At 33.8% G+C, this 14,011-nt stretch overlaps 2 protein-coding genes across 2 annotated transcripts; one reads left to right on the plus strand and one right to left on the minus strand.

The window, feature by feature from the left end:
• Window positions 1-1,407: 1,407 nt before the first annotated feature.
• LOC141589676 (uncharacterized) lies at window positions 1,408-2,572 on the minus strand. The gene is made up of 2 exons (XM_074410308.1): window positions 2,158-2,572; window positions 1,408-1,442 (listed from the first exon to the last, which is right to left on the minus strand). The coding sequence occupies exons 1-2, from the start codon at window positions 2,570-2,572 to the stop codon at window positions 1,408-1,410; spliced, it is 450 nt and encodes a 149-aa protein (XP_074266409.1).
• A 2,211-nt stretch (window positions 2,573-4,783) lies between these two features.
• Window positions 4,784-5,889, plus strand: LOC141591624 (NDR1/HIN1-like protein 1). The gene has a single exon (XM_074412016.1). It carries the CDS (start codon window positions 4,885-4,887, stop codon window positions 5,572-5,574), a length of 690 nt encoding a protein of 229 aa, XP_074268117.1. The 5' UTR covers window positions 4,784-4,884; the 3' UTR covers window positions 5,575-5,889.
• Window positions 5,890-14,011: the final 8,122 nt, after the last annotated feature.

A 14,011-nucleotide genomic window follows, 5' to 3' on the forward strand; every position in this document is an offset into this window, starting at 1 on the left:
AGGGTCGTCTAGGGCAGCCTTGGGTGATTTAGGAATAGGGGAAATGGAGTGTGTAGCTGTAAGGGCTTTGGGCTTAAAGATCCCATACATGGCGTGGGTCGACATGGTATGGGTGGGTATAACGGGTCGTTGTGGCGGGGGTGGTGGAGGTGGTGGTGGTGGGGAAGGAGTGGCGGAAGGTGGGGGTTGGAGGTGAGGGTGGTGTTGGTGGGGAAGTAGGGGTCTGTTCATTTTGAACAGGGGGTGTGCGGGTTGGGTTGGGAGTGGAAGGGTTGGGTTCATGGGTTGCGGGTGGGGTATTGGGTTGGTGTTGTTGGTTAGGGTCCGGGTTGGCGGGTTGGGTTGGTGTAGCAGTTGGGCCGGATTGGAGGAGGTCGGGGAAAAGGAGTGGGTTTAGGTAATCAGAGGTTGGGTCAAGGAATTTGTAAGAATGATTGGCTGGGTTTGGGACGTCCGCAAATGGAAATACATCTTCTACAAAAGTGACGTGACGGGAGATATAGACACGACCAGAGGACATATCAAGACAACGGTACCCACGTTGATTGGGAGGGTACCCAAGGAAGACACATTTGAGAGAGCGAGGGGCAAGTTTATGTGGACGAGTGGCGGTGATGTTGGGGTAACAAGCGCACCCGAAAACGCGAAGGTGATCATATGAGGGGTGCTTTAGATAGAGGACGGACGTGGGAGTATGGAATTTGAGGGTGGATGTGGGGAGAATGTTGTGTAGGTGAGTGGCAGTGTGAAGGGCATCGACCCATAAATTTGGTGGTAGAGAAGCATTTTGAAGGAGCACAAGAACTATGTCATTGAGACGACGGATCATTCGTTCCGACTTACCATTTTGTGGGGAAATTTGTGGACATGAGAAGCGAAATACAAGACCATTTTTGTGGGCAAAATTGGTGAAGGATTGATTGTCGAACTCACGACCCATATCACATTGAAAAGACTTGATTTTTGTGTGAAATTGGGTTAATACAAAATTGGCAAATTGTGTGAATTTATCGAAATCTTGGGATTTAAATTTGAGCGGATAAACCCATAAAAATTGAGAAAAATTATCAATTAAGACCATGTAGTATTTGAAACCAGTTTTACTTAATATTGGTGACGTCCACAAGTCACAATGAACTATATCAAATGGGGCTAAAGTTCGCGAAGTAGAATAAAAAAAAAGATAGACGTTTGTGTTTGCTTATTTGACACGACGGACATAAACTAGAAACATGAGTCTTATTACATAAAATACGACGCTGAGAATGTAAGAGACTTAAAATAGATGACCCTGGATGACCAAGACGGGAATGCCAATTGTCTTGACCGTGAGTAATGAGCACTTGAGGAGGATTGGACGGATTTGAGGATGGGTTGGTTGACACGGGATAGAGCTCGCCGTTACTGTCACTCCGCAGGATCAGTTTCCCAGTCGGAATTTCCTTCACAGAAAAGCCAAACGGGTCAAATTCGACACTAACATTGTTATCCTTGGTGAATTGTCGGACCGATATTAAATTTTTAATAATGTTGGGAGCATGTAAAACATGATGTAAGTGTAAGGTTCCAGAAGTTGTAGGTAACGTAGAGGTACCCGATCCTAAAACTGGAATGCTATTCCCATTACCGACATAAATCGAACGAATTTTACTCGTATTAATAGGAGTAGCAATCATACCTGGGTCGGCCGTGAGATGGGATGACGCACCCGTATCCATGTACCACGGGTCAGCTTGATGTTGCACAGAGAGAGCCTGAAATACCTGACTTAAATCCGTGGGCCGAGGAGCCTCGGATTCCAGCATAAAAGCTTGGCCTTGATTGCGACGGGACTGGTTCCGAGTTTAATTGGGTAGAGGCCAAGGGGTTGAGGTTGGCCAGGGGGTCCAGCCAGGGTAGGTTTGGTAAGGGCAGGAGGGTGGGGTCCAGGGGGTAGGCCAGGAGGGTGGTTGTCCCCACGGAGACGGGTAAGGCGTGGTTGTTTGGGGTGTGGCAGAGGGAAAACGAGGGGCAGAGGTGGAGTTGCTATTATTTTGACGATAATTATTATTTGAATTATTATTGTTGCGACGATACCGATTATTATTATGAGAACTATTACTATTATTATTGTGTCGTGGAGGAGCAGGGGTGGCCTTAGGGTTACGGTCGATCCACGAGTCGAGGAAGGGGCGGCAGGAGCAGCCAAGGCCGTGGCAGGCTCATCACGGCCAGATTTACGGTGGAGTTCTAATTCAAGCATACTACGAGCAATTTCGAAACTAGGCATAGTTTGATTAATATACGATGCGATAGTGTCATACTCATTGGGTAGGCCACGTACCAGTTGTATGACAAGGCGGCGGTCGGAGACGGTGGCGTCGACATCTTTAAGCATCCCGGCCAATTCACGGAGGCGTTGACAATATGCCTCAAGTGATGGCATGCCTTCGAGACGGAGCGAATGAAATTCGGCCTCAAGAGCGGCAGCACGAGCACCCTTATTATTTGTGAAAATGTTCTCTACCCGTACCCATGCTTCACGGGCAGTGGACTTATCTTCCAAAATCCGAGGGAGAAGCTCGTCACTCATGGTACCATAAATCCATTGCAAGACATGTGCATCGATTTTGATCCAAGCAGCATAGGACTCGTAGGTCTTTGGTGGAGCAGGCGTCCCATCGATGTGGGATAGAACGTCATGACCACGAGCATGTAACTTGAAGAGGCGAACCCAAGATGCATATGTAACTTTCGTGCCGTCAAGAACACGAACCTTGTTTTGGATATTGGTAACCGTAAAAACGGGAAGTAGAGGAGATTTTGAGGAATTTGATTAAGAGGCGTCGGCATCTTTAGACATGGTGGCTCGCTATTTTCGAAAAAATAGCTTGATGACGACGGCAGGCACGGAAATCGAGGGAGGAGATCGAAATTCTCGTCCTTAGCTCGATACCATGTTAAGGATTGAATCCCTTGATTAGGGTTTGATATTATTCACAAATATATAATGTCAGGTACAACTAATTGTAGCTACAATTATGGGATATGTTTACCTAAGTTAGTAAATACAATCACACTAAATTAGGAGAGAATAATGGCTAAAATATTTACACAATATTTACTAGCTAACATACGCATTCGCTAGTTAAAGTCAAAGTTGTAAAATTTTCACTTTGATTTTCGGGAAAGAATATGAAAAAAATAGAATATGATACTAAGATATTTAGATTTGTAATAAAATGACTTTTCAAAACTAAGTAAATGAATAATAATGAGATTAGATCGTGGTGTTGCCTAAGATTCCGTGAATAGTCATATGAGTAGTTTGAATTAGATGTAGTAGTTGATGTGTAATGAAACGGGATTTGCGAGTTTGTGTTTGTTTATATTAAGAAAATGATTATGTATCATTTGCTATATTTGTTTCCCAAAGTTTATATGGTATTCTTGAATTTTGTCAGTTTTCACATAATACTCCAGAAACAAAAACTTTAATTGAGCATACATAACTCGTGTTTCCGAGTTCCAAAAATGACCATTATTCTGTTGAAGCGATCATTTTTTGTGATATGTAAAAGTTTGTACGATAATAATCTCCGAATGTGAAAGTATGCGACTCCAAACATCAATTGCATATCAACCAGGATGCTAAATCAATCATTCACTCCCTTTCTTCGCTAGTTTTATCTTGTCATTGTTTTTCTCTTAGTCACTGTCCTCAAAACCTTAATTGAATTACCTATATTATAGCTAAGTCTATAGCATAGATGGTAATCTTTCAGTCTGACAAAAAAAAAAAAACATCAATTGCATACATAAAAGTTGACACAAGTGGCCAATAATTGGAATTTGAAAGATACATAGAAGTTACTTGGGCCATTTTGAACGGCCCATATGTTTGAGCCTAAATAAAAGGTCCAAGTCCTGTAAAAAAACGGCAGGTCTGAGTCGTGTAAATTAGGAATATTTTACGCCTACAATAATATCCTTGTGTCGTGTTTAGACTTTAGACATATTATTATATGACTCATTATACCCACTTGGTACATTCTTGTCTCAAACGTAGGTTTACAAAAGAGAATTGGCCAAGTGAACCTTCCAGGATATATGTAAGGTCATCACCCATATGCAATATCTTTCTCCACTCACATGATTACATATAAGAACAAACAAATAATGTTAAGCTCATTTTCACTACTACTATCATCATGATACCTTCATAATTACGAATATTAGCCACCTATAATCATGAAAAAAAAAACAAAGAAAATTCTCATTTCAAATGGGTTTTCTCTGTCTGAAATTAAACTAGAAAATATCGTCGTTTCCTAATTAAAACTGCACCATCTGATCATGGCAAAATATTGACGCTAAACTTTTTTACAGCTAAAATTGTTCACATTTTATTATAAAATTGTTCAGACGGAAAAAACCTCTCTTTAGGGAGACTTGCTGGAAAAGAAAATGAAGTTAATTACGTAAATGTGTTTGCTTATTAGACTACTTAGAAAATGAAGTTATTTACATTTTATTGTATGCATAAGGTTAATTAATGAATATATTGAATTAAGAATTTATGTGTAGCCATATATTATAAAGTGTGTATATAAAACAATCATTGATAATCTGAAAATTCACTAGTAGAAAAAATAGCTGGTTTTAATAAAAAAATGATATAAAAACCAGACATATTTTATACGGGTTATTTTAAATCAAATTCGACATAATCTGAAACCAGATAAATTATCGTCCATAAATAACAACCTCTTTTTCTAATATCTCCCCATCAATCTTTATAAATAGCTATCCACCCACTCCACAACACCCTTCCCTTACTTCCCATACTCTCACTCTCTTCTCCCTCACTCAATACATACACTCCCCTTCCCTTTCCTCACCAAAATGACCTCAAAAGACTGTTGCGACGACGACCACGAACCCGCCCCGCTACACCACCGCGTAATAGGCGGTATACTCTTCCTAATCTTCCTAATCCTCTTCACAATCTTCCTAATATGGCTAATCCTACGTCCAACCAAACCTCATTTTACTCTCCAAGACGCAACAATATATTCCTTCAACCTCACGCAACCTAATCTCTTATCCGCCACCTTCCAAGTCACCCTCCAAACCCGAAACCCTAATGATAAAATCGGCGTATACTACGACCGAGCTGACGTATACTCGTCGTACCATAACCAACAGATTACGCTTGTTACACGTCTACCTCCTACGTACCAAGGTCATAAGGATATTGTTATATGGTCACCGTTTTTGTACGGTGTTTCGATTCCGATTGCACCGTATTTAGGCATGTCATTACAACAAGATCAAAATGCTGGATTACTTCTTATGAATATTAAGATTAATGCTAGGGTTAGATGGAAAGTTGGTACTTGGATTTCTGGTAAATATCATATGAATGTTAATTGTCCTGCTTATATTACTTTCGGGAATAACAATAATAATAATAATTATAATAATAAAAACAATAATAATAATAATAATATTGGTGGTGGTAATATTCCCGGGGTTAATTTTGGTGCTGTTATTAAGTATCAGCTTTCTAGTAGCTGTCATGTTGATGTCTGAAAGGTACATCACAAATTCTTATGTAAGACGTTCTTATCTGGGAACCTGTCTTACATTATTCTGCATGCTGATGGTTTTATAATAATTTATTGTAAAACCGTTTTATAGAGGCCTACAGTATAATTCTAGCTGGCGATTAGAGCGAGCTGGAAGTAAAGAAATTGGTAAAGTTGATAGTGATTACGTGTATGTTATTACCAAGTTAATTACACAATTGAATAGTATATACTTTGTACATTTTGGATTATAAATGTAATACTTTTTTTTATTATAATGTTTTCTAATAAAAAGTTCCTCTCATTTCAGATCAGTAAACTCGTGTTACATTTTACTATAATAAGTACTCCGTATTATTCTGCTGATGGTTTTATAATAATTTATTGTAAAATTGTCTTATAAAAGACCTATTACAGTATAATTTTAGCCGGCTACAAGAACAAGCTGGAAGTAAAGAAATTGATAAAGTTGATTAATGGTTACGGCCTTACGTAGTTACATGTATGTTATTATCAAGTTAATTACACAATTGAATAGTATTACTTTGTATATTTCGGATTATGGTGTAATACTTTTTTTTTATTATAATGTTTTATAATAAAAAAAAAGTTGCTCTCATTTCAATTCGATTAGTAGATGAGTGGTTGCTATCATGTTGCGGTGGAATTACGTTTGTTTTCAATGTGAAATGTGGACCGCGCATTTACGTTTAATTATTGGTATTATTTTGGTCCTATAAATTTATTAATTTTTGTTGAATTGTGGGAGAATTGAAAGTTGGGTGTACTATATGATGAGGAAGAGATAAAGTTTGTGAACTTTGTGTCATATCCAAAGAATTTTGTGAGGTATAGATTTGGATTAGTTCTATTTCCAATATAGCCGACGAGGTATGTAGAAAAAGGACAATGTGCCTAATGTCCAACAAAGAACGAAACTACAAGGACGATATCGACCCGTATCGAATATACGTAAACCAACCACCAAAATCAGAATTAAGTTAATTAAAATTTCCTTGAAAAAGAGGAAATGGAAATTAACAAAGGCTATAAGAATTGGATAAAGTACAACATATACGTAAACCATTCATCGAATCACTTTTTATGTATGTTATTTATCCCTGCTTAGCTTAAAATGAATTTACTCACATTTTTAACCAATTAAATAATTATTAACACGTTATAACTTATGAATGATGAATTGCGTAGTCTAATGCTAATTTAATCGGACATTATTTTACTCATTCAATTAGTTATTCACGTTTTTAATCTTTTGTAATAAGTGTCTGAATAAAACGTAAACAATCAGTCGAGGGGTAACCCCTTAATTTGATTTAAATAAACTCACCTTAAGGTGACAAGTTGGAATAAAATTTGAGTGTCGGCAAAGGAGAATTAGGTTGTCAAGGACTTAAGGTTATGGGCAGTGGGGATTCGGACCTAATAATTTGGTGAACCTTCCTAGAACTATCAACTATCAAGTATCAAGCATGTCACAAGCTCAAGTGTGCATGCATGTGCTTGGGATTTCCAATATAATTCCCATGTTACTTTAAAATGACTTTGTTGATGAAATCGTGTAGCTAATGTTAGGTAGTGTAAATGGTGAAATTGTGTAACTAATATTGTTCGGTAATGCTTTTCAGGATGAAACATAGTTGGTTAAAATTTGGTGTAATTTTTAGGGATTTAGGTTTACTTTTTTCAAATACTCCATAGCAATTTTAAGGTTATTTACATCTGAATTTATGCTTTTTAGACTGAGCTTGTCACGCACTTTTTTAAAAAGAGATGATATTAACCTATATACGTGATTTGTAGATTAGAGTTTTTCTAACTTATACTCACTAGGCATAGGATAAGAAACCAAAATAAGAAAGAATTAAATGCTATTTTTATGGAAAATTGCAATATCTCATCACTTTTACTTCTATTTACAAGAAACACATTTAATGCTTTCCTTTTTGTAATTTCTTATCCTATGCCTAGTGGGCATAGATTAGAAAAATCGTGTAGATTATTATGTAAACTCGGGATCTACCTAGTGCCTACGTAGCTAAGCAATTGCAAGCTCGCTCATTATAAAAAAAATATTACTCCTTATCTATCTTGTATTTTGGGTCTTCTTTCCAATCTTCTCATCTAATACACGGATAAAATAATTAATTTTACTCACTTTTTTTTTTACCTTTGTATAAAAAATACTCCCTCCAGCCTACGTCCCGGACTTCCGGTCATTTGTTATTTATTCGTTTTAGTACAAATATCAAGGAAATGACAAAAAAGACAGAAAAATAATGATAAATTAAAGTGTTCTCTCACATGTAACTTGCCTAATTCACATGTCCACTTAACCATCTGTGTAAAACTTACCATAAATAAAAATAGATGATAATTGAGTGATATACACCCTAAAACGGAAATAGTTAATAATTAACCGGGATAGAGGGAGTAGTTAATATTATAAGCCGATGTTAGAGGGTAGGGTCGGAAAAGGTTGGAAGAAGGTTAATACTCCCTCTCATTCAAATTAAAGGTAACACTTGCTTTTGGGTGGTTTTTGAGGCGGTATTTTGACCGTATTTTTCGTCATTTATACGTAACTTTCTTTTAAAAAAATTAATTTTATGAAAGACTTTTTCACAACAAATCCAAATATATAAGTTTCGTTGTCTTATACTTGTAACAATATTTCTGGTCAAATTTTTTGAAATTCGACTAAATAAAAGGCGATATTATCTTTATCTTTATTTTGGATGGGAGGGTGTAGAATACCATTAAAAAAATTGTTCGGTAATGTAAGATTCAACCAACTACACACGTGGATGAGCTATGAATGCAAATTTGGTGTATCCACCTCGGATCTAGAGTAATCGTCAAGCTTACGTTTGTGACAGTAGTCGCTAGTGAAGTCTATAATCATGATATCGTTTGACGCTTTTTGTGCAGTTTTGAGAATGAGGGATTTTCGAGAGGTGAAAATATGTTTACAATTACGGAGTCTTTTGAGTGATTATTAAGATATCATTCTATAATTTGAAATGAAAAATATAGTAATAATAATAATAAAAAGATAGAGGTAAATTAATTCAACACAAGTTACACAATAAAGTTTAATGAAAAATGTTACAATGCACTTGTAACAGGTTGGAGTTAAATGAATGTGAATTCATTTGCGTAAGAATGTGAGAAAAACATATGAATTGTGTTAATTCATGTGTTGGTAACGTGAGATGACTTTATGTAGTAAAATGTAACGTCACTTTCACATAGCTATATAAAGGATGACAAATCCTTTTGAAAAGTATCTCACAAAATGTAATCAAACAAAGTGACTAAAAAGTCGGGGTTTGAGGGTGAGGTGGAGTACAACGGGTGTTTTTATACAATAATTTAGGAGGTTACTCTAAGGGTGATATTAGTGGCATTGACTAATATTACTGGAGGGCTAGATCTTGTTATCTTATTGAGTATTATTGTGGATTTCGAATTGGTATTTAATTCGGGACGGTTACGTTGTGCTGGTGCTATATTATTATAGTGGATTCTAGTCGATTTGGCTAGTGGGTTTTACTTCGAGTTTGGAAAATTTTGCCCTGGGTTTGACCCTAAAATATCGTCTCATCGTAGTATTGCTTACATTTATTTACTTTTACGGTTTACTTGTCGGTTGGTTGTTTCCGTTACGCGTGGGAAACTGACGCTAATTTCCCAACACTTTTAATATAAAAATAATTTACTAATAGAAATAATTGCTGTTGACAATTATGAAAATATGTCAACAAATAATGAAAGAATCATGTTGTGCCCCTGTCTTTAATTAAGTATTATGGAAATACATAAAAAAAGTACGAAAAGGTAATATCTCAATAGCTTAGTAAGAGATGCTCTCTCACAAGTCACAAGGTTTTGTAAAGTTAGTATTATTCAACTTACACTATAGACAATTGAAAGAGTATACCGTTTGTAAATGTAACTAGACAATCATCATTAAATATTCATAAAAAATAATTTTTCAATGATATCTAAAAAATACGTTGAATAAATTATAACTCTTGGTGAAAAAATAAAGAAGAAAGTAAGAAACCATATAACCAATGATGTACTCGAATGAGTTGGTTCATGCATCTCAAATTTAGACTCTTATAATTGGTATACATGTTTGAAAGCAATTTGTTATGAAATTGTACTTTTCTAAACTGAAGTCCGACAACTAAAGTGGCCGACTTAATTAGTACACATAGTTTGAAGACTATTGACGTAGTTATTAGTAATTACTCCATACAAGTTTTTGAATAGCTTCCCATTTATTGGTATAGTCGATATGGCATGCTAACGTAGTTGTTAACTTGTTATGAGTTATATTGTCAAACATAAAGGGTAGCCTATTGACGTAATTATTACCGTTACATGCAGAATTGCATGTTTTCGAATAGCTACCCATCTATTGAAAAAATATATGGCCTATTATTCTATCAACGTAGTTATTATTGTGAGTTCTATCGTTAAACATAAAATGTAGCGTTATTGACGTAGTTATTATAGTTGCATAAATACAATTTTTTTGAATAGCTACTCATCTGTTGGTAGTAGATATGGCCTATCAACGTGGTGGTTGTGAGTTCTATCGTTATTCGTTAAACATAAAATGTTGGAGGTAAACTGATCAATAGGTAGGTTGTTTGTATGAGCCAATGCCTGGTAACATCACATCGCAACCATGTGACAACTAACTACTACGCTGATTTTGTTACAAGTTAGGTACTCTTTTTTGCAAAAATGGTTGTTGTTGTTGATTAAAATCTTATATATATATATATGAAACTGGGTTGAAACGCTGTGGATGCGCCACGTGGCATTTCAACCTTAATTACCATCATTAATTACAACTAATTATTATATATGAACATAATAAATACTGCATAAATCTCAACAAAGTTTTAATTGTAGTTCAATAAATGTTACGGTTTTTAATAAATTATACTCCCTTATTTCTAAATAATTGACATTTTCATTTTACGAGGCGAGCCTTTGAATTCAATTTCACACAAATACATTTGTTCGAAAATTATAAAAGTTACACCATAAATTTCTTTACGAATAGAGCTTTAATATGAGTATATATATTTCAATATATTTCGTTATATATTTTGAGAGATATTGAAAAGAGAATTCAGTGTATCGAAAAGTAAGAACAATTTAAAAAGAACAGAGAGAGTATTATAAGTACGATTATTTGATTCTAAATTTAGTAAAAAACAAATTTAATAAAAAACCTAAAATGTAAATATGTATATGATTTTATGAGGGCTTAAAAATTGTGAAAACGATCATGTATTTACATAGTGATAACGAGTGCATTTTTATTAAATATTTTATATGTTTTATTTTAAAATACTTTGATGTTAAACCTCAAAAAATTATACTTGAGAAAAAGTTCAATCTATTTTATTTATAAGTAAAATCTTAAACACCATTATACATAGTTTTGTCAGAAAAACAAAATTTGTAATTTTCTTATAAATATGATGGACCCTTTATATTTGATACATAAACGGCATACATATTATACATACAAAAAATGAAAAAAAAAAGAAGCATAAAAATATATTCAAATCCTTTTTAACAACTATTAACTGATTCGGAAAAATAACGTATGGTGAAATGATCTAATTTAAGAACATAATGTTGATTGTTGTATTATTCGAGTACATTTATTTTCATTAATATGATATTAAATATTATTAAAATCTATACGATGTATATGGCAAATACTAGAATAAATTCGACATAAAGAAAAATATAGAAAAAAACTTTATGTGACATGTATGTTTTTAACAATAACAAAATTTATCGCAAAAGTTTATGTATGTACACATTAAACAGAAGAATATATCACGAGCTCAAGTGGGCATAGATAATATATTTGTTAGACAAGATTATGATATTGTCAAAGTGTTGAAGATCGGAGATCGAAGAAATGGATCTTTATTTTTTTTTTGACGAGTTCGAAAGGAATGATCGACCTTCCTATTGAAGATTGAAGATCGAAGGGCTGAAGAATTGGTTTTTCTTCTTTCCTTATTTCGCAAACCCATGGAGATTTTGATAAATTACCATGGGTTTGAGGGGGGATGTTAGAGAAGATTATGATATTGTGACATATCATAATCAGAATAATATCCGGATTATGGAATAAGTTATTATGTTAACATTATTAGAAGATATTATGATTATGTTTAGATATATTAGAGTACTATAAATACGGAGTTATTGTAATGGTTGGAGACACGAACGAACGATTATCAATAATACTAAGATTACCTTTATACTTTTCCCCCTCTCGAATTCTAATAATATTAACGAGAATGTATGTGCCATGTGGCATCATATCCATATGAATATTCACTACAAAATTAATGATATTAGACATTTAAGTGATAAAATACATGAGAAAGAGAGAGATAAGATGATTCTTTTTCTAATTATTATCGTCAAATAATCATTGTATACTTATTTATAAAACATTGATCACACAGAACAAATTAAGCTTATTACTTATAATACATTTATACGGAGTGTGTATTTTATTTAAATTTTTTGAAGTTAAGCCTGAAAAATTAATATTTGAAAAAAACTTAATCTATTTCTATTTAAAACTAAAAATATAAAATGTCATATATCCAGTTCTAATATTTTTATTCGATTATAATAATAAAAATATTTAAACAGGCCGCGCGAAGCGCGGGATGCTACCTAGTATTAATTAAAGTTCAGCGGCTGATTTTAAATTATTTGAAATAAATGAGCTTATATGAGTTTAGAAATTGTTTTTTCGTAACCGAGAAGTGCAAGTTAGTCGATTAAGGAAATTTTACCTTGAAGGCTTGAACACATAAATCGTAGTTCTAAGCAACAATTTTACCACGATATACTTTACACGACATATTCTTTTTTCACTTTACCCGTAAACTATTTTTTCTTATTGCCTGGGATAAAACCGATAATTAAGACCGAGAAGCATCTTATATGCAGTTGTTAATTCACGCAAATCCTCTTAATATGCACCATATATAATTTACATGAATGTGTTCGCAATAAATAGTTAAATGAGAGTACTGCAACATTACTCTCTCAGATAATCTTCCTGAAAATAGAGGTGTCCGTTTAAACGGGTCAAATACTACACTCTTTAGATAGACGAGACAAAGTTTTATTATTCTCTAGGTATGATTTTTTTGTCTACATCTCTATGCAAATAGTAATACTTGACCAGCTTAAATATAAACTAATATCTTCATTTTAAATAAGAATTTTTGTTACTTTTTATCCCCGACCCTAGGGATAGGAATATATTTTGGACCGATTACCAACGGGCTAGTTTGTACATTTTTATACAACCCATATGTATTTTGATTGATAAACATTTGGGCCTCTTACAAGATGACTAGTTTTGTATAAGCCCAAAAGTCTGAAATTCCCAATATTTGGAACACAAGGATTTTAGGAGTCCAACTAAGCTAGTTGGATATCACAAATGTAGTCAGTCCTTTATATGAATGTCCATAAGAAATTCATCTGTCCTCGGAGCAAATCTCTTGTTCTATTTTGTGTCACATACTTCTCCGAATGACACATCAACATTTTGATATATATTATTACTATTTTTATTATTTGAAATGTGATGTGTCAAGATATTAAAGTAATGGGATACAAGATGAGATATAAAAATGAGACACGTGATCTTTTGTATAGTTGTACATATCTTCAATTGTGCTTAGACAGAAAAAGTATTTAGAATTTTCTTTACACAACAACAACAACATCAGAGCCTTAATCCCAAAATGATTTAGGGTCAGCTGATATGAATCATCCTTTAAAACTGTTTATGGGTGAACGCACACCATTTATTTGTTTATACTATATGAAATTAGTAAATATTTTCTTGTCCCATTTATTTGTTTTATGTTGATTAAAATATATCACTCATAAGGTATATAAAAGGTAAACAAATAAATGAACAGATGAAGTATTACGAATAACATTTACAAAGTAATCCTTCCGTCTCGCTCATTTTTTTACCTTGAATTTTTGCAAAAAAACCAAGAAAAGAGGAGATAGCCAATTATTGGATGACAAATGGACAAATAGAACAAATTGAGTATGAAAGATCAAATTGTCTATAAAAAACATTTCCAAAATAAAAAGATAAACATTTAACAGAGACGCTAAAAAAAAGATAAATAAATAATCGGGGATAGGGAATATTACGAGAAAAAGGATTACGCATCTGAGGTAGTACCTCAGACCTTATAGTTTTTGAGCGTATACACATTTTTTCTGAGCATATTACCATTTATAAATATAATTTTTTAGCAATATTATATTTTTTAGTTTAATGTTTTAGTAAATGTGCTCAAAAATTTTGTACTAAAACAGAA

The sequence above is a fragment of the Silene latifolia genome, chromosome 7 (assembly GCF_048544455.1).
Source record: "Silene latifolia isolate original U9 population chromosome 7, ASM4854445v1, whole genome shotgun sequence".
Taxonomy (NCBI): domain Eukaryota; kingdom Viridiplantae; phylum Streptophyta; class Magnoliopsida; order Caryophyllales; family Caryophyllaceae; genus Silene; species Silene latifolia.

Excerpts from the sequence above, each read along its gene's own strand:
- LOC141589676 (XM_074410308.1), bottom strand. The coding sequence starts at position 2,572 with ATGAGTGACGAGCTTCTCCCTCGGATTTTGGAAGATAAGTCCACTGCC. Across the intron at positions 1,443-2,157 it reads TGCCGCCCCTTCCTCGACTC|GAAATTCCGACTGGGAAACT; the intron begins GTGGATCGACCG and ends TTTTCTGTGAAG.
- LOC141591624 (XM_074412016.1), top strand. The coding sequence starts at position 4,885 with ATGACCTCAAAAGACTGTTGCGACGACGACCACGAACCCGCCCCGCTA.